The sequence below is a fragment of the Cyprinus carpio genome, chromosome B9, assembly GCF_018340385.1.
Source record: "Cyprinus carpio isolate SPL01 chromosome B9, ASM1834038v1, whole genome shotgun sequence".
NCBI classification, from domain to species: Eukaryota; Metazoa; Chordata; class Actinopteri; order Cypriniformes; family Cyprinidae; genus Cyprinus; species Cyprinus carpio.
The window spans coordinates 13,747,124-13,769,268 of NC_056605.1; the positions used below are offsets into that span (position 1 = coordinate 13,747,124).

The following is a 22,145-nucleotide window of genomic DNA, read 5'->3' on the forward strand; positions in this document are numbered from 1 at the left end:
AAACATACAAATTAAACAGGGACCACTGGTACAACCTGCACTGGGGCCCCGCAAACCCCAGCTATGGCCCTGGCCTTCATGTTCCCATTGTCTGTTGTCTAGCTTTGTTTATGTAACCTCTATAGGTGAGTGTGCTCAAGTTAAAATCAAGTTTAGAAAAAATTTGAGATGAAAAAATAATATTTAATGGCAATTACATAGTGACATCCTTTAAATGTATTCAATATAAACAAGAACCATTTGAATACAAAGTATTTGTTTTCATGCTATCTTCCTAGAAATACAATACAGGATTTGAGACAACAAAAGTAGATAAAATGATGTTTTGTAGTTTAATATTAGTCTTATGAAATAAAATGCACATCACACACCGAAGATGACCCTGACATCTGCCAGAGACAGTTTAGTTTTTAGACTTTCTGAGCCAGCTCCTTCTTCTTCTCCTGTAGTGAAGAGATCTTGTCTTCCACTGTACCGTCACACACAAACCTGCGGGGAGGTTGACAAATGACACCATGCAATCGATCTGATTGTTGCTTATGTTTCTTTGCTTGATAGGAAAATATGCCACATGCCATATTACCTCAAAATCTTTACAGAACATTTATTTTTTTAAGCTGTCTTTTCCTGTCATTAAGAATCACTACTTGACTGTGTAACTGTGTAACTGTCTGTCTATAACTGAATACAAGCAAGATCTAATCCTCACCTGTGAATTGTAACATCCCGGGATTGTCCCACCCTATAGATCCAATCACAGGCCTGGTCCTCTAGTGCTGAATTCCTGTGAATCAAAGCCCAGTTCTTAAACACGTCGATAGTCTCTCTGAAGCAATCAACTTTTGCAGTGTGAACCAAAGCAGTTATTGTTTGCGTTTTATAAAATAGTCTTTAGACTGATGGTGTAACAAGCATTCTAACAAGAGACTGGAATTACTCATATAAAGACCTTCTGTGTAACACTGACATATTTATTAATACATACTCATTCAAACTTCTTAAGAACCTGTGAAGTGGCTCACCAGTGCATGTCAATGAGAAACAGATGATTCCCTCCAGTCAGATTGATTCCCACACCTCCAGCACACAGAGACACCAGCATCACCTGCAATATCAAGGCAAACAATGAACATCTTCCTAATTCCTAACAAACAAACCAACTAAACACATTAGCAGTCAGTGAAATTACAGACGTTCAACAAATCATACATTAAATGAAAAGTCAGACTTGCTATGATGTCAATGTGAAGGAAAATGCCATTTACCTGTGGTCCTGTAGCGTTAGTGTTGAACTCCTCCACTAGGTCCATTCTGCATTTGGGATTTACAGTACCATCAATTACTGGAAACTTTAGACCCATTTTCTCCAAGTGAACAGCAACAATATGCAGCATGCTGGTCCACTGAGACACGATCACACTGCAAAGCAGGGTTCAAAATTGACAAATTGCAAAAATTACCAACTAGTTTTGGGAATCTCAATATAGTACATGGTTGAAGTCAGACTGAAATAATAACAGTCTGACTGTTTAATGAGATTAAAAAACAAAGACATAGTGAGAAAAACATGTTGCAACTTTTACCTCTGTGGAAAATTTATACTTAGTATCATAGTTTTATGACAGAACCAAAAAGTCCCCCCCCACACCCTTTAAACTCCATGTTCATAATAAAGACACATTGTTTAGGCTTCCATGTGGATATACTGATGATGATAAGACCCACATGAAGGTCCAAAGATTTTTAAAGGTTTTATTGTTTACCTAAACTGAAACTCCAGTTGAGATACCTTTTTTGATCTTTCTTTCTAATTTCTCTCAGTTCTGTCAGAATGGCTGAAAGAAAATATATAACATCACAAAGAGAAAAAAATTATGGGTGACACTTCGTTTTAGGGAACTTCCATTGAAATCCATTCATCCTGATTTTGCTTGTGTTTTCTTTGCATTTCATTGTATTGAAAATGACAACAGACAGTGCACAGCAGCTTTCTTCTCTTCTGACATTGTCTCTTCCCTGCAAGTTACTAAAATAATTCACTCAAAGCATCATGGGGCATAGGAAAAAGTGGATACTGGAGAAAAAAAAAAACGGATACAGCAGGGTGAAGGAGAGGATGTTAACCTCAGTGCTTTCCCGAGTGTCCTGGAAGAGCTCAGAGGAGAAGCGGCTGCCGTTGAGGAACACAGTGTCTTTAGGGTCAGAGTCTGATGGCTCAGACAGTGACAAAGCACACAGCTGCTCTTCTAGAGACAGAGCTACACCATCCCCCTGCAGCTCCGACTGATCCAGAGTCTGGAGAAATACACATTGTACATAGTATGTCAGTACGTGAAACTGTAATAAGAGTGTGTGACACAGAGAGGGAACGTCACCTACATGAGCAGAGACAGGTGGCAGCAGCACTGCCTGAGACGCAGCAGTAGTGACAGGATGTGGATGGTGCTGGAGGCCTGAGGCTGCTGAGAGGAAGACAGCGGTTCCTGCTGAGACATCCCGAACTCTCGTGCAACTGACACAAACAAGCTCTCAATTACCTTCTTTCACTTTTTTGGTAAATGAACATTCCCACACAAGTCCTGAACTACACTCACTGGCCACTTCATGTGGGTAGTTCTGAGGGCGAAAATTACTTGTTAATGCCAGAAGTCAAAGGAGAATGGCCAGACTGGTTTGAGCTTATGGAAAGGCAACACTACCTCAAATAACCAATTGTTACAACTGATGTACACAGAAGAGCATGCTTGCACGACACATTGAACTTTGATGCAGATACAGCAGCAGAAGACCACACCAGGTGATACTAGGTGCTATCAGCCGAGAACAGGAAACTAAGGCTACAATTAGCATGGGCTCACCAAATTAGAACAACAGAAGATTAAGAAAAACTTGCCTGGTCTAATGAGAGTTCATGGATCTATCCTGCCTTGTATCAATGGTTCAAGCTGATGGCAGTGATGTAATGGTGTGGGGTATATTTTCTTGGTACATTTTGGGCTTAATGAAGGGTTTAAGAAATATGTGAAGTACATTTGCCCCTTTGGGGCTGCCATAAGAGGTTTATGTCCACTGGGAGCACATGGTGGATTTAGTGAGAAAATGATTTAAATTCAATAAACACAGGCTATTGTACTGTACCAAAGAAAAAAAACTCAGTTATTAAGTGAGGAGGAGGCAGAGGCTGCAAGTCCACACAGAGATTCAGTGGTTAATCCTCACAGCATTAAAACACTCACTTTAAGAACATACAACTGAAACTTAAGAAACTTAAGACTGCAAGTGTGAGACTAGTTTAATTTAGAAAAATAGATTGCTATCAAATGCTCATTAACTGTAAATAACTCAATCCTTTGCTTACAGTATGTGACAGAGACTGCTTACCTTTCTCAAAAGGATTACTACTGTCCCCCTTTTTAGTGTTTCCTTCCCCATGTCTTTTAAGATAGTTCTGCAGTGTGGACCTGGGGAGAAAAAAAACCTAAAAAAAACAAAAAAACAAGTCAATCACACTATGCATACATTACATCAAGAAAAGGAAGCAGCAGAGCTCTGGTGAGGATGTTCAGTCTCTCTCCACCTCTCTTTGAGCCATTATCCACCTGAACCTTCCACAGCTTATACTCGTCAAACGGAGAGCATCTCAGAAACCTGCAGAGCATGTGCAAAAACAACAGAAGTTTAAATACATAAAACACTATGACATTAAGTGTGAGTTGTTACAGCTTTGTGTTGCAAATTCGATACTGGAATGATGGCATAAATGCAGTCCAGCTAAACTATATCCAGACACATCTTAATATGAAATGCATGTAGCTTCCACACGTATTTAAAGTCTGAGACATTTTACACATCACTCTCATTGTGCATGCTGTGCCTAAAACCATTCACCGTTTTCTACATATCACATTGCCATGTGAGGAAAGAGTGAAATCTATTGTATTCAGACAGCTGTAGACACTACTGAGCACAGGGTGTGGCCTTACATACATGTTGTGTCCCGACCTATGGAAAACACTTAAAATCAGATATGCGTGTTCAGACTGATACAAATTGAGTTCCTCAGATCAAACAATAGAGCACTTTGACAAATGTATAGGCATGCAAGTTTCATCATGCACTAAGACAACGTGTGTTTTGCTAAATGCTTCACAGATACATGTGTGTATGATCTGTCTGTTGTTGGTGTATATGTAAGTGTGTGGCCTACACGCTCAAACTCCTCTGTCAACGTTCCCTGAGAAGCCACTATGGTTGAATCTGAGGATGATAGTTATGACACATACAATCTTGAATCTGTGAGATTATGCAACAGCCTTGAGGACAACAGACACAGCAGAAAGCTTTAATTAGATAAAAGTGTTTTGTAAACATGTTTTGATTGAAGATCTAAGATGTGAGCTATTATTAATCAGTGATGATACCATTTTTTGAGATCCATTCCTCCAGTTTTTCATCCTTCTTCTTCTGAGACAGAATGAGGGAGATCATTGTGAGGGTCTTTCCAAGGCCCATGTCATCAGCTTAAAAAGTAAGTAAAAAAAAAAGCAATTTCAACATCAGAATTCCAATTTTTTTTCTTCATTTGCTGTTATAAATTCTCCCCATTACGACAACTTCTGTCACTAAAACCCCGTAAATGTGAAAGTGTTTTAATTTCATTGTGGACAGTGAACTGAATCAGATGTAGTTTAACAATAGGCTTAAGGAATTTTCCTGCAATTATAATTGATTATTACATAGATCAGGCAACTAATACCATTAAACCATAAACTCAGGCAACCATTTTTCTACAGATGTTAGTTGGTTGTATTTCTCTCATATCAATTTGTTTTCATTTAACAAAAAAAAAAACTTAAATCAAGATTTATTGTCCACTCAATCATCCATGTAACAGGTGAGATAACATTGCAAATCTCTCACAGGGTGATTTAAAACACCTCTGCATCAGAATAGGGTCCTGATCATCCTGTCAGGGATTATGTATCTTAAATTAAAAATAGAAAAAATTTCATTTTACAGGAGTACTGAGTATTACCCAAAATTCCTCCACATGGTTTCTGTGTCTCTCTCCACAGCAGCCAGGCCAGAGCTCTACCTTGTGAAGCAAGATCATCATGACACAGTTATAGTTATAATGATAAACGATATGTGAAGTGACTTTTACTCAGTTAATACTATCTTACTAACTAAACTGTTATTTAACCATTACAATAATTGCACAAAAATGTAAAACTAACAAAGCATGCTCATCTCTCTTAAAGTTGTTTCTTAAAAAAAGTTTCAAACACTTTAAAAATGGGGACGATATATACCATATACTCACCAATATTATTAAGATCATCAATATTTTGCTTTTGATGGCATTGTGTGTATACAACTTTAAAGTTTGTCATTTAGTTCCCCAATACACATTTCAATAATGAAAGTGATGAGCAAAATAATTATGTTTATAGCATGAACTGACTGACTTTGATTCCTTTTGGATCCAGGGCCTCTGTGTCTTCTGTAGGGCAGGACTCCAGCGAGTCGTGCAGATGGTCGATGGCCTCAGTGGTGGCATTGCGGACTGCCAGCAGTCTGTTCTCAGTCATCCTGCAACCATAGAAAGCCTGGCTCTGAGGATTCACTGCAGAGATCCGGCCAAATCAGTACATCAATACACTTTCTAATGAAATGGGCACAGAAAGCACCAATTTGTAGGAGAAGAATGGGATTAAACACTATACCTCCAAACATCTGGGAGTAGCCTTGGCTCAGGTTCAGACCCAGTGAGCTACCAGAGGAATCCTTCATCATGGGAGCTGGAGCTGTGGGCAGGAGGATGGTGCCTCCAGGACGACTGAATGGATTGGAATGGCTGTGTGCTGCTTTATGATCTGCCTCTGATTTGTCTTTATCTTGAGACTCTATATTTAAAGAGTGAGATGATTTCATTTAAATTTCTTCAATAATTTCCTCAGTATGAGGGGATTAAGTTTTCTCAAGCTGAATTATTACTAATACAATAAGCATCATAAATTTTTTAGGGCGCATTTTACAACCTGAACAAACCTTGACTTGTCATGAAAAAGGTCAAATTATCCGACGACCTAAAAAAAACTTACTGATATTGACAAAGTCATGAGTATCTGCAGGCCACATGATTTTGAAAAGTTTTTCAAATATTCATAAACAGTAATTTTGTTTAAAATGTTTTTGTCTAACAAATAATAATAAAACATTATGCTAAATCACTCAAGGTTTTCTTTTCAAAAATTTGGCTTTTGTATCACCCTAAAATTTATACTTTTACAGATTGATTAGGGACAGTGAGATTTTTTTTTATTATTTGTTTTTTTAAAGAAGTGTCTTGTGCTAACCAAAGCTGCCTTTATTTGATCACAAAAATAGAGAGATATTGTGAAATATATAAATAACTGTTTTATATTTTAATATATTGTAAAATGTCATTTATTCTTGTGAGGGCAAAGCTGAATTTTCAGCAGCCATTATTCTAGTCTTCAGAATCACATGACCTCCTAGAAATCATTTTAATATGCTAATTCGCTGCTCTTATTATTATCAGTGTTAAAAACGGTTGTGGTGCTTAATTTTTTTGTGAAAATCATGATTTTTTTATTTATTTTTTTATATTCTTTGATGAACAGGAAGTTCGAAAAAAAAAAAAAAAGTTCATTTTAAATGGAAATATTTTGTAACATTATAGATGTCTTTGACACTTTTTTATTAATTTAATGCATCTTTACTGAATGAAAGTAATAATTTCCTTAAAACAAAACTTACCTACTCCAAACTTCTGAACAATAGTTTATGCCTCTTTATAAATTTTAATTTGGCAAATAAAAACATACTCATAATAGAAGAGATACCTTCAAATCTTGTATAAATTCATGTATGCTGATCTCGACCCAAAAATAAAGACAGAGAAGCTGCGGTCAGACTCAGAGACTCCAGAGCCTCTTCCAGCTCCTTCACCTGACTCTTCAAACGCTCCCCTTTATCTGGCAGAGCTGACACGTTCACCACTGAAAGAGTGGCCTAGGAAAGATATATGATATAAAATGAGTGTTGAATCTTAAGCATAACCAGCTGAATCAAATTTGTAATATATCACTATTATTATAACTATTACATAATATTAACTGTAACTGACAAGAAAACAGTTAATTATGAGTAACCTTCTTCTGCTTGAGCTGGGCTGTGAGATGGCTGTGGAGGGCCCTGGGGTCCTCAGACCGAGCCTGGACTTTAGAAGCAGGCTGGAAACCAGGATAAGAGGTCAGTGTTTTCTGAACATGTGCAGCTGGAGTCGGAGCTCTCTGCGGGGTGGGAGGCTGTACCGACACCACCTCCTCATCGCTCCACTCACTGAACCGCGCTATGCCTTTCTGGTCCTTTGCCTGACTTTGGTTTGGTACAGTCTTCTGAACATTAAGTGCTGTGGGTTTTTCAGAAACTGGCACATCCTGTGATGTGGAGCATGCGGGTGAGCTGCTCTTGCTCTGCAGGCTTTGAGTTTTATCTGTAACTGATTTTGAATTAACAGTGCTTTGCTTGCTTGGGTGGTCATCCTTTGTTTCATTCTCTACTGAAGCTTTCTTATCACATCCAGATGAACCCTTTCAAGGGCTTTGTGCATAGCCGCCTGTTTTTGTAGGCTTCTTCTCTTGCTGGTGTTTGAGGCTGGTCTCGGATTCACTGGTTCCTTGAATACTTTCGTTCACAGAGTTTGGACTCTCAGGACATGCCCCGTCCTCTGCCGTGCTCCTCAGCCTCTCATCATCAGACACTCTCTTCTTTATCTTCATCCCAGCAGGAAGTTTCTTGTTCCTCCAAGACTCTGAGTCTTTCCCCTCTCAGCCCAACCTTCTTTGACCATCTGACCCATTCTTATTATTCCCCTCTATCTCTGTTTTCTTGGAACGCTCTTCTTTCTTTCTAGCACTACTATGATCTTTACCATTCACACGTTTATCACCATTGATCTCTCCCCAATCCTTTTCAGCATCTGGATTCCTCTTGCGTTCTAAAGCTTTGTCCTGTTTTGTCTTGACTTTGGAAGGGTTTTTGACAGAAGTAAGGCTTGAGGATTGAAGATCTTTCTCTGACAAGTCAGTCCTTTTCTCAGGGTCTTTCTGCAAAAAGGTAGTAGTGAATTGACAAGAAATAAATTCATTATTTTAAAAACAAAAAGTAGACAATATATTGTAGACACAAATATGCTAACTTTTTTTGAATGTTAATAATACATGTGTACCTCTCTCCACGGAACACAACCACACCAATTCTGTCCTTCATATTTTCCAAGCATACAGCGATAATACAACCTGATTATGAAAGAAATAAAGTATTAATAGCATGGATTTAGAATCCTTTCCTCTTTACCTTTCATTGTTCCATCTAATAGTCCTCCTGAATTTTTTACTAACCTTAAAACAACCTACATTATGACACTTCAATATATTGTGTTATTTTACTCCAAAATATGATGTATGGTTATAAAAGTAATCAACAGACTGATCAATAGGATGATTATTGCTTTATCATCTTATTGCAGTGCTTTCCATTGGATTGTACCAGTGAACAAAATATGACAGGTACAACACAAACAAGTAATCTCAGTTTTGTTGGACTGTACATTAAAGTCATATTTTGACATCTGGAACTCTGCTTCTCGAGCTGCATTTACTTCATTAAGCAGACCATTGCTTGCTCCACAACACTTAAAATGATTAATATTATGAGTAATATTTCTTCATTGGTCTCTACTGGACCTGTGCTTCTTCACAACACTGTGAATTTTCATTCTCGCAATAGATATACAATGTAACCCATACTTGTACTTGTCCTGTTTTTCAATGTAAATTAGTGTTTGAAGTTCAACCATGAAGTCCTCATGCTGGAGGCAGTGAGATGGTGGGATCCTGAAAAGCATACATAAACTCAGAGCACTGGCTCATGCACATTTGATTTAAATGAACAATAAACAAAACCACTTATTCTTTGTCCAATGTGTCCATAAATATAGTGAAAATAAAATTTGATTAAATTATTAGTTATATTATTTTTTGTGTACACTCACTCTGTAGGCAGTGTAAAGTTGCAGGGCGTTGCATCACGCGCAGATAGGCCTACTTACCGTGTGTTTCCTGTTTCATTTAAATCACCGGCTTCACTCTCGCCATAGACACACATCGCTGTCGCGGTTTTGATGACGTAATCTGCACTGTAGCCAATAAATGCCTTACTGAAACTACTGTACTAATGTACTGACATTTGTAAATCAGTAACAATAACAAATAGTAACTATTGTATTTTGGTAGAAGCTTTTGTTACAATGGTAAGTTTTGTACAGGTACGTTGCACTAATCTGACTAAATTTACAGATTCCACATGTTCTTCAAACTCTTGCTATACAGCAGGTGGAGCCATGGGCACATAAATGGACATGCTTTGTTTTGAATATGATTCATAGAATCTTGACCATGAGATAATGACCATGAGTCAAAGGAAAGTTATACGTTTGATGAAAGATTTCCATAAAAAATTCATCCAGATTTCTTTAGAAAATCGTTTCACACAGACTTCTTCTATTTGAGGCCTTTGAGTTTTCATTTTTTTTTTTTTAATGCCCCTTCATCAGTAGGCTACATCATTATCCATTTTGTAAATTTATTTTCCTAAAATTTCAGCTTGTTTAGCTATTATGTGCAAAATTACTAAATAATCTGAATCGCATTGTGATTCCACTTGCACCTCTAAGTACCATTAAAAGCATAATAAATATTATCATTCTAATTGTTGAAAAAAATAAATAAATAAAATACAAGAAGAGGCTTGCTTTATTTGTTTTATGTCATGATTGTTAATCTGTTTAGGCAGTTTATTTGGTTCATTAGAACATTACTGCAGTTATCTATGTGTCCTCCAGACAGTATTTGTAATTTTCAAGCCAGCATTTTTTTATTATTATTATGTATAAACTATGAAGTATCTGAAGTCTCATATTCTCATGAGTCTATAAACGCCTCAGATGAAAAAGCACATGCTGACAATACAAATTAAAGCATCTGCTCTGAAGCAGGATTCTTCTAACCAGTCAGGTTGCTATCATCCCTGCCTGCTCTGCAAAGAAAGATTTGTTCAATTATGTGAAATGCCATCTGGAGCAATAATATTTCTTAGCATCATGAAAGGGACACATGAGTGCTACTCATCTCAAGTAAAAGTAAAAGTAAAAGTAAAAGTAAAAGTAAAAGTGAAGTGAAAACCCAACAGTAATGCAATTATTTACTGCTAAAGCCACACACAGAGATACATGCACAGAGTTACATCTAGAATATGGCTTTTAAGTGTTATTATACGATATGTTTTGACTTTTTCTGTTCTGTTATATGAAGAATAACTTACTGTCAGATTATCATTGACGACTACTAAATACTGGCCTACTAGCAGGCACGTGCACAGGTAGGGCTCAACCTGTGCAGAGCACATGCCCTTTTTGCCCTTACACTCCGAAGTGCCCTTTTTTTTTGGTGTTTTTTTTTTTTTTTAATCAATGCTATTGGTCACCCTTTACGTCTGTCTGTCTGTTTTACAAATATTTAGCAAATGAAAGTTCTTAAAACGAGCTTGTGTAAATCTTATTCGATCCTCAAGCTGTCAGTAAGCTGATAACTCCGCCCTCCATCTATATTCATTGAATCAACTGAAGTTCCACAGCAGCCGCACAGTAGACAACAGCTAAGCTGAACAAAGTTTTGCGAAGGGTAAATAAATATCTTGTTGTTTGAAATAAGTACTACTAAACACTATGTCTATAAAGGCTCATATTTTATTTATTTGATGTCTGACTGACTCATACTGACTGAGACATGTGGGACGCCTTCGCCTGAGAGAGAGAGGGGCTAGCATTTGCCATCTAGTCATAGCCAATACATAGCCAACACTTAAATAGCCTGTGCATACAGTAGCATTTCATCTTTTATAAAATGCGATTTTTGTGCCAAATGCATTTTACCACAGGAAAAAAACTGAGCGCTCCGTCTATATAGCTACGAATAACATAGCTACAAAACTAGTTTGTAACCTGTAGCTAGATGAAAATGTAATGTGAGGCGCCATCGCCGTTTTAATGACGACAAAAATTTCGCAAAACATTCTTCGCTGGTCAAAAACTATATATTGATAAGTAATACAACAACATATAATTTTTTTTTTACCATCGAAGGAAAATCATAACAGGTGCGCCCCCCCGCGCTGTTTCGTACTGGAACTTACACAAAGCGACGAGTGATCCTCGTCACCTAGATAACATATATAAGAAATTTCTTCTTTGATTTATGATTGCTGATACACTTAATTTATTAACATTTAGGCTAATCATGTTATGGTATACTCTCCGCTCGTCCTCACGTGTATAAAATGTAGTAAAACATGGTTTTACTACAGTAATGTAGTAGTTAACTAAAAAAAAAATTACAGAAGATCACTGTGAAATCTTTATATTTTTATCATGCAGAATGTAATTCATGATCTCATCCCAAGTTTGCTAAATAACTGACCTGTTCAGGGCAGTGCAGGCTAGTCTCTTCTGCTCACCAGTAGCATTTTAAATAACTGTTGTTCTATTTGAATATATTTTTAAAATGTAATTTATTTTTTTGTGATCAAAGCTGAATTTTCAGCATCATTATCCAGTTCAGTACTCTTCAGTGTCACGTGATCCTTCCGAAATGCTTTTCACTGCAACTGTACTTTTCACACTATTTTTATTTATTTTTTCATTGCTGGCTTATTTTAGGGAAAGTGTAGTGATATAAGAAACCTTCAAGAGACCAACATCCCTGGTCCACCACAGTATCAAATTTTTGCCAGGTAGGTGGATACATGTTGGATATGTTATAGTTACGGTATGGCTATAGTTTCTTATAATCTGGAATTGAGTTGTACATAATTACTTATAATTATATTTCAAAAAAGTTTGTCAAAAATACTTGACTCATTGCTCACCTTCCCCTCTTCTCAATGTCATTCATAATCATGTTAACCAAATAATACAAATTAGCTTATAAAACCAAACAGAATAGCTAAAAAAGAGAGAATATATATAATTTTTTTCTTTGCAAAGTTCATAAAAAAAAGTAGGGCTGTCAAATGATTAATTACGATTAATCACATCCAAAATAAAAGTTTTGTTTACATAATATATGTGTGTATACTGTGTATATTTATTATGTATATATAAATACACACACATGCATGTATATATTTCAATAAAAAAGTTCAATAAAAAAAGATTTTGGTTTCTGTTTGGTTTTATAAGCTAATTTGTATTATTTGGTTAACATGTTTATGTATGAGTCAAGTATTTTTTTTCTCTATAAATGCAATTTAAAAAAAGAGGGAGTACACAAGAGCAATTCACACCCACACAGGACCCTACAAATAATTATTGTTATTGAATTTGTCATGAACGATCGTGACCATTTTTCTTCCTTTTATGCAGGCTTACTAAATAATCTTGATATAAAAAAAGGGAGGGGGGTGCCCTTTTTCAGTTTCAGCACATGCCCCTCAAAAGGTCTGTGCACGGCCCTGCCTACTAGCATGAGACCGTACTCAAGGGCAACACAAACACATAAACAGAACTCTCTGTGTGTTGGTGATGACACAGTGACGAAATTGTTGTATTTAGGCAGACAGTCTGTTTGTGCTTTGCTTTGGGAGTCAGATGCTCCCAGAAAGACCTGGAAAATGACAAGTACAAAAACACAGTTTAGCTCACAGCTACTGTACTGTGGGACCATGAGCACCAGCATAACAGCAACTGACTCTTTATATCCAAACACGTCCCCTGAAGTTTGAGCTGGTCACAGAATGTTTGACAGAACTTAGCCGAGTGTATGTTAGTCAATTAATTATTGATCATGTGGGATTGCAGCTACTGTAGCCCTACCCATAATGCTACGGGTGCTCAATGAGAGTGAAACAAATTCAAGTTTCCATGTCTAACCGTGACAGCGAGCACCCCCCACTGCCACATCCACATATACATCACCTGCGGCCGCTCAGAGTGTGAGGTAACACGTTTATTAAGAATGTGATCTGCTCATGAGCGGAGACAGCACTGTCAGTGAGGGATAATCCTGTAAGGGAGAGTGGCAAGTGCTCTCAGCTTCTCTGTGCGTAGCTTCTCACTCATTGCTTCCTCGAGGTACTACAGCCCTGGAGGAGCACAGGCTGCAGTGAATTGTTGGCTTTGACTCTGGGGAGCTATGAGAGACAGGATAAAAAGAGTGTGTGTAAATCAGAATATTAAAGCATTACATTCCCTCAAATCAGCAGCCGACCAAGCTCCAGGTTGAAGTACTTTCTGTATACGGTGTATTATTTACATGTTATAAAAAAAATAAAAAAAATAAAAAATCACACTTTTTACTGATTTTTATGCTGACCCACTTTGCTGCACTTTTCCTCATTTCCATATCTGAGACTCACACCTTTCTGTTTTTGCTTTGCCACCTTAATTAAAAATACATCATATAAGCTACGTATCATGTGCATGTTTGAATGGGATTTTTATAGCATTTTTGTACATTCTTATATAAAGATTATAATTATATTAAATACTAAGTCAACCTGTGTTGGAAGTTTGAAGAACCACTACTGGCTTAGATGAAACGTTACTTCCTCTTGAGCTGAGAAAAGAGGTTTAAATGGAGACAAACAAAAATGAAACTCCAAAGATGCAAAAGCTTTTGACAACTCACCTTCATTTTTTTGTTTTTATTAACAGAACCAGGAAATTAGAATATGCTCAAAAATATGAAATAAACAGATGATTGTGTATTCAGACAGCTGAGGCGCAAACTGTAGTCACTTCAATATTTGCCTCAGAGAATACTAGTGCAAATTCTAGTGACTATTGGTAATTCCTTTAGCCTTATGAAACTAGTTTGGCATGTATTATTAAGACATTTAATCTTTGTCTCTATGTAAGAAATGACTTCAGAAATATTTATAGTAGTATTATGGAATTCATTAAGACTCTTAGCAAAAGTGATCAGTAGATTAATTATAAGCACATTATCTTACTCACATTCATTCAGAATTACCCAGTCCCAGGAGAGCAAATAAATAGAGCTCAGCTTATTAGTTTGCTGTTGTGACAACATTTAATGTAAACATTACTTCAGTTCGTGCCAGCAGTGTAAAATAAACCACAAACAACATTACAGAAGAACTGATAAACATGCACTGATTGAACATCGTTCACCATGCAGAGTATAAGAAGCATCTGCTTACCCAGGTATGCTAGCAAATCCAAAACCAATTGCTTATCTCATCATATACTTTTGTGTGAGTGTGTGAAAGAGAGGGAATGTGAGCATCAAATCATGATGTAATAATGCCAGCCATAACTGCCTCGCTTAATAGCTAAACTACTAAGTCTTTTGATGTGTCATGGATTGATCAGTGAAAATATTAGCATTTTTTGCCATGTACGCAGGTAATCAGCTAGCAGGGGTAACTTGTTGGGATAGGTTCATCATTTTGAACACAAAAGAAGATATTTTGAAGTTATAGCTATACCCCTAAAACCATCAATCAGCTTGGCCAGGGCTGACCACCTACTGTAGGCTGCCTTAAGTCATTTTTTATTCTTCTCTCCAGCAGAGAGAGGCAAATGCAACTATAACACATGAAAGGGTTTTCTGTTTTTGGTATCTAATACATGTAATACTTTTCTTCAGCTGGTCACTTTGGCCTCCTCTGGTGAAAATCACAGGGTTAGCAGTGTAGCTGTAAAGGGTAGCTGAAGTAGCATTTGCCTAATGACAGCAATTTTGCTAAAGAAAGGCATTTCTTTCTTGAGAACACCGTTAAATAGGATCTGTGAGAATGTAAATCAATTAGAATCCAGCATTTCAAGCAAGGTTTTTTTTTTTTTTTTTTGACTGTTCACTCTCAGAAGGGCTTGTGTGGATATGCTTCAAATCTTCATGTGTACGTGAAGCGCAGGTTATAGTGGAGACCACGGTGATGCACAGAAATCAATACAATGTTAACAAATCTAAATGACCTCGCTTTCCCTCTAATGAAACCCTTCATTTACATAACACTTAACACAACAGTAGCTAACTGGAGACTGGATTTAATGTGGAGGTTAATAATGAAACCCTTCGGCACCATCTAAAACATGTCAAGCAGCAAAATGAGATGTTAGGAACATTCCCTCTGTAAACAATAGCAACTAAACACAACACTTGCTCTGAGGCAAATGAGTAAGACAGCAATACTCACCTGAAATGCTTCAGATTTCACATTGCCTGGAACTAGAGCTCATTAAAGCGGTGCTGGGCCCCGATAGAAAACCACACATTTTAAAGCTCATCTATTATGGATGGCTGTAGATTGTGGTGAGAGTTGAGTGTTCAACAACCGAGCAAAATCAGAGAACATGAAGACGGCAGTAGCTTGAGTTTTCTGTTATGTTTAGCAGTGACTATAGCATAGCTGACAACATGTGAGATGTGTTTATTCATATGTTAGATCCAGCTCTGAATTTTAATGATCACCACATATTCTTATTAAGTGTGAATTAAACCGTATACACTAGAGTTCAAACATTTGGGGTCTTTAAGATTTTGAAAGAAGTCTCTTTTGCTTGATTGATAATACAGTAAAAAAAAAAAAAAAATATTGTGAAATAATTTTACAATATAAAATCATTTATTTGAGAAATCATTCTAATATGCTGCTATATATATATATATATATATATATATATATATATAATATATATATATATATATATATATATATATATATATATAATGTTAAAAACAGTTGCGCTGCTTAATATTTTTGTGGAATTTGTCCAAAAGAATTTGTCCATTTTTTGAAACTCTCTACTGAAAGTCTCTACTGCAAGTTTTGATCTATTTAATGCATCCATTCTAAATAAAAACATTAAATTCTTTAAAAAAAAAAAACTTGAACTGAAGTTTTTGAATGGTAGTTTATATATAATGTACAGTATACAGTCAGCTAGCCATTATCGCAAAATTTATTGCATTGTGCATTGCCTTATACATAAGCTGCTTGGAAAATGTTTATTTCTTCAGAATATAAAACAACTTTTAATTGACGTCAATGGAAAAAGACAATAATTCTCTGACAAAAAAATAAGTTGAAGTGGACAAAATAACTACTCGAATCACCCAGCTTTAAACATAAACACACACTCTTTAGATTTTATTCTCTCTCTGTGTTGTCTCCCCAAGGCATCTGTCTGCATTCTTTTATCCATTTTTATTTGCTCTTTAATCCATCTTCTTGATTTCTGAGGCGGTCTGTCAGAAACATGACCCCGGCTCTGGATGTTATTAAAGAGTGCATCCCAAAGCCCAGAACCATGTTTCATATCAATCCTGCAGAGGCACGGTGTCTGTTCTCCTCTCCAACACTTTTTTGTTATATTACAAATGACACAATGGTACACACCTGTGGCACAGGTTTGCTTTCATCAGAAAGTAATTCCTGTTCCATTCAGGGCTTTCATAGGTCCTGTGACACAAAGCACAGGCGGTGGTGTCAGCAAATTGATTCGACACTGTTCAGACAGGTAATGTAATGAAGGGTAGCGGGGAGACTGTATTTACAAATTCTCCAAGCAGTTTCTCCCACAGACCCAGAAATGGGAAACACAATCTGACATTCATCATGGAGTGAGAGAAGTATTAATATTCATGAGCAGAATGGAGTTTTAGCTGGCGAGTCAAGATGAGTTATGATAGGTGTGATGTGATTTGGTCCTGGCCCCTGGTGGTCATGCCATGCTCGGTTAGCAGACAGGACAGAAACAGCGGACAGGACCATCTATCCTGTATGACAACCTCTTGCTACTCACATCAGGCCATCACACACACACACATAAACACAACAGACACATTAATTATCATTTATACCCACACCACTGCTTCACAAATCGAGCAAAATATGTTTAAAAAACACCCGCAAATGATGCAAATTAAAATAATGAGCCACAGAGCTCACATGACTGCATGCGTGCTTTAGCTTAAAGACCCTGTGAAATCAAAATGAGAGGTTTGTAGCTTTCATTCTATGTGTATTTGCTTTGATGTCATCTAAATGCTAAACGTTGATAGAACATTCACATTTAGCAGATATAGGCTACATACTAGGTACAAAAAATCTTATGTAATGGCTATGTGCATTACATAAGATTTTTTTTTGGTTAAAATTAACAAAAAGAGCAAGTAGGCCTACATCAGTGTTTAAAACTTTCTTCTTGCCTTAACAAGATTCACAACGCCAAGCTTATAATGATTTTTAATTTGAGCCATCATGTTGGATGTTGCTGGAAAAGTTGCCTTCTATAGCATTAATTATTTAAGCACAACTGTTTTAAACATTAATAATAATAAATAAACACCAGTATGCCTCAAACCATCATATTCATCCATGCTGAACAGTTACATTCAGTTTTACACCTCTTTTGCTAGATTTGCTCTTTCTTTTTTTTATAGGATGCCACATCAATTTTTGTTAATTGTTGTACATGTAACAATTGTCTAGACAAGAGCTATATAAATACAAGTTACTTATTAATTAATCATAGTTGCTTATCAATTTAAGAAGGTCTTAAAATCTTAAAAGTCTTTTCTCATTTTAATTTACTTCATTATTAGCGGCTGGATGTTTAAAATGTATTTTTTTTTCTAAGTAACTTTTGTTTCTGAAAACATTTGATCTATTAGCTTGAATATTGTTTCTCAGCCTATTACAGCAAATGGTTCCATAAGAAGCCTATTTATGAAATGTTGCATGTCATCAAGCAGCACACATACTCAAATAGAGTAGAACAAGCAAAGTTTCACAAAAGTTCATTGTGTTTGAGTCAAATATCTGCACTCATTGTATGCCAAATTTGGGGGCTGTAGTACATCACAAAACACTAGGTAAACAAAGCACAAAATGTTGTCTTCATCCAGACATCCTAATTTAGACAGACAGATGCTCAGACTGGCCACTGTCATTAAATCAGGTTTATGAGCAGCTGGAAGGGACAGCAGCTCTCAATGTGAGTCCTCCGCCTGCTCTGGAGGTTAACAAGCTCTGGCCAGCTATAATAACACACCAGCCTGTAGCCACCCAACTCATCCAGACCACAATCCAAAGAATTTGATTTCAGCAGACCAGATAAGACACTGCAAGATATGTCAGATCCCATTCTCACCTTCTCTCTTCAAAGCCCTGGAGGTCAAGGATGGGAAAGTTTCACTAAATCTTGTTATTCATTGGTGGTGAAAGGTACAGAAAACATATTCTTCAGCTAAATGTAAATAATATGTACTAATAATTGTAATTGTAAACTCAGAAGCTTATCTTAATGGGATAGTTCAACCAAAAAAAACAAAAAAACAAATTAACTCAAATTACAAACCTGTAAATCTTCCATTCTTCTGTGGGACACAAAAGATGACGTATTGAAAAATGTCTCAATGTTTTGTTGATACAATGGCAGTAAATGGGGTCCAATGTTGGTGGATTTGAAAAGGATGAGAAAATATTTAAACTATCCCTTACCATTTGCAAACTGGTCCAATACAATTGATACATTATATAAACACAATCTAAAGTGTGGTGCACTGAATGTTTTATTGCAATCAACTGACAATAGCAAAGTGCCTTTTCATAATAGCAATTGCTACAATTTAATAAAATAAGTATAGATATAAAAAACACAACAAAAATTAAACAGAGTACAACAAAAACACAAGCATTAAAAAAAATTATGGCAACTTTTTTTTTTTTTTTAAATATACAGTGCACAATTTTGGTTATTTAAAAAAAAAAAAAAAAAAAAAAAAAAAAAAATCACCACTTAAAAAAGCAGCACTGGCTGAACTGAACACACATCAACACAATATTTTTTGTCATTTGTTTTGTTTTTCTGCAGCTATACTGCCAATACACAGCAATGACATGCAGCCCTCGAAATGCATTTACAACATCGTGAGAACATTATGATTCAGCTGGGCAAGTTGAACTACAAAAACAATAATTACAGTTCTGAATAAGTCTGTACAGATTGAACGACAGCAGAACCGCATCATCACACTCATTGTCACACTACACATCTCCTACTTAAGGAAGGTCAACCTATTGATCAAACAGAAGTTTGCATTACATTTGCGAGTTGCTGTGTTAGAATGGCTGAACAGGTGCTTTGAATCAGCAAGGCCTTCCTCAAGCAGGAGATGATGTCACAACAAAACTTTCAGACATTAATAAAATGTCCCTCTTTCTCATCATCATGCACTGTACAGTTCAACAAAATTTAGTAGATAAAGAGCGCTAGATCACTGTGTCATCTGTATGAAGATTCTCAGACTGGTTCAGAATTATTTCCCATAATCCTCTAGGCCACTGCACACAAGTAGCCAAATAATAGTTGCCTAAATGTTCACTGCTATTTCTGCCACATTCTGTCTATTCACATTTATAAAGTTCACATATTCTATCTAGGAGTTTTATGATTCAATAAATAAGACAACCACAAGCTTCGAATGGATCTAAATTTCATTTACATAAAAGCCGCAATGTTGACTGTTGAGATTACACGAGGGCGGCGCAACAAGAAAGTTGCACCGTCAAAAGATCTTAAGTGGTGTCTATATGTGAGACACGTCCAGTTTGGTGTCAGACCACAGGTTGCTGTTACTAGATAACACGTTATGTTTCATAGTCCGTGTTGAAATAAAAGAAAAATGAACAAAAATCATTCACGCTACAGCTAAAGCTCTAAATGCTTTCAGTATAGAGGCTGAATATTTCTTGAATGAAACATGACTAGTGTGGATTGCAGAGCAAATGTGAGGATCATAGCATCTTCAATGGTAAAATATGGCAGTGTTTTCTAAGTGTTCATGGAGACCAACAATAATTTAGATGCTATATTCATCCTCAGAGATATAATCACACTAGTAGGTCTTCACAGGTTACAGGTTATGACACTGCGCAAGAAGTTTTCACAATTTTTCAGCGGTAACACAAAGATCGGGCACCATATTTCAAACACAAACCAATAAAGAGAAGAACAACACTTGGTGTGATTTAGAATATAGATAAAACAAAATCCCTTCATAACTCATATACGCAGAATTCTGCCAATATCTGCTTTCCTTCTGGATCATTACAAGGGCACGTATGATGATAAAAAGATCTTGGCACTGAGAATGTCCCTTGAGTCTATAGTGTCCTGTCTGCCGTCTCCCTCAGACAATGTTTTTTTTTACAAGAAATTCAAAAACTCCGGAGAGAAAATCCCTTCATGCCCCCTTTTGTTTCCATTCAACCTTGCATTATGAAAATACGAGGACGCTGAGGCCAACGCTCATCAAATGTTGGGTCAGTTGTGTATATATACACAAACAAGCACACACTCATGTTCACAAGGGTGTTTTTAGAGATAAATGGAACTTCTTAACACTGGAAAGGTCAAGAAGACCTTGAAATGAGATGGGGAATTTGGCGGCATGTATAAACATCTGAGCACCAGCGATGAGGAAACATGTCAGTGTAGGAAGCTCACTGTCTTTTCCATCATCACGTTACACAGATCTAATCCTATTCAGTGTCTTTGAATTTGTGGCTTTTGAAGTTGTGTTGGTCTTTGGCAGTGAGGATGAGCTGGAGTTCATGTATATCCTTGAGTCTGTGGGCAATGAGGGCTCTCCATAGTCTATATCCATTTAAACAGAGGCAGTTCTCAGGTCAGTTCTGTGGCACGTGCACACTAACAAAATCAATATACATCCATTGTCAGCTTTCTGAATTTTTCTGAGGAAAAATTGTCCTTTTCTTCCTTCATCCATACACCATCGTCTCTAGAAACATTCATAGTCCAGCAATGACCTTCCAGTCGTCTGAAGCAAAAATCAGCACAGACAAAATAACGAATAATATGTAATGGTTTCCACCAGACTTCATAGACAGGAGTAAAAAAGCAAAAAGAAACTGCTGTTTCCGATCCCGCAGAGGGAAGGAGGTTGGTGTCAGTTGGGCAAAATACGTCAAGACTCACGGATACTGCCACCTCAAAGGAAAGGTTCTCACACAAGAGCATGAATGAAAAGTAAAATCATATTTTTAAAAAAGATCAGGAAAAAGAAAGCAAAGAAAATGTCTAGGCATCGGCGCCAGCAGCCACCGTAGTCATGGCAACTTCAACTGAGGAAGGTCTTAGTCAGTCATATGGACGGATTGACAGGCCAGGCTAGAAGCCCAGATTACTTTCTGGTGGCCTCATCACGGACGAGGAGGAGAAGAAAAACAGAGAGCGAGTCAGAGAGAGAGTGTAGATGAGCGAGTCTCTGAGCGAGACAGGGTCACGTTCGTGTCACTGTTACTCCACAGAGCCGGGGTGAAGGCTGAGGGCTGGGGGGTCCAGACAGGTTGGGGAATAGCTGAGATGAGGCTCTTTGATCCACAGGAGAGGCGCTCCGTTCTTGCCATCCTGGTTCTTGCTGGAGCTGCGGGTCTTGTAGCGCACCAGCAGGACCGCGATGAGGAGGATGCCAAAGATAGGAAAGGGGTAGAAGAAGACGAAGTAGAAGAGGGAGTCGTTGGAACAAACCACTGACTGTAGGGTAGAGACTGGAGGGGGACAGAAAGAGTTAGAACAATTTAATATGGAAGTTAAATATGTGTAAGAACAAAAAGAGAGCTGTGTGAACACTATGTACCGACAAGTGTTGGGAAGGTTACTTTGGAAATGTAATAGGTTACAAATTACAAGTTACCCTACTCAAAATGTAAGTAGTAGTAGAAAGTAGTGTAACTATTTCAATTACTTTATTAATGCAACTGATTACAATTGAGTATTTTTTTTTTCTAAATTTTTAACTGTTTTCAACTGTTAATATTAATGTCATTTTCAAACATTTAAACTAGGCAGCGTTAACCTTATAGTAGTGCTTAACACATTATTACTGTCAGACTTTGAAAATCCAGCCACCACAAAATCAGACTTTAGCGCATCATTTTACTTTGAGATTATTCCGATTTTTGGCTTTTAAATTTCCAGCACTTGACGCATATCACTCGTCATGATG

At 36.9% G+C, this 22,145-nt stretch overlaps 1 protein-coding gene and 1 pseudogene across 2 annotated transcripts in view; both read right to left on the reverse strand.

Annotated features, from left to right (window-relative positions):
* Positions 1-167: 167 nt before the first annotated feature.
* On the reverse strand, positions 168-9,195 carry LOC109096303 (annotated as a pseudogene).
* Positions 9,196-18,668: 9,473 nt separating this feature from the next.
* LOC109096696 (immunoglobulin superfamily member 3-like) overlaps positions 18,669-22,145 on the reverse strand; it is a 134,900-nt gene continuing 131,423 nt past the window's right edge. For both annotated transcript variants that reach the window (XM_042731051.1, XM_042731052.1), the window contains exon 9: positions 18,669-21,687. In XM_042731051.1, coding sequence (XP_042586985.1) covers positions 21,437-21,687 — 251 coding nt within the window. In that variant the 3' untranslated portion in view covers positions 18,669-21,436. The remainder of the gene's footprint in view (positions 21,688-22,145) is intronic.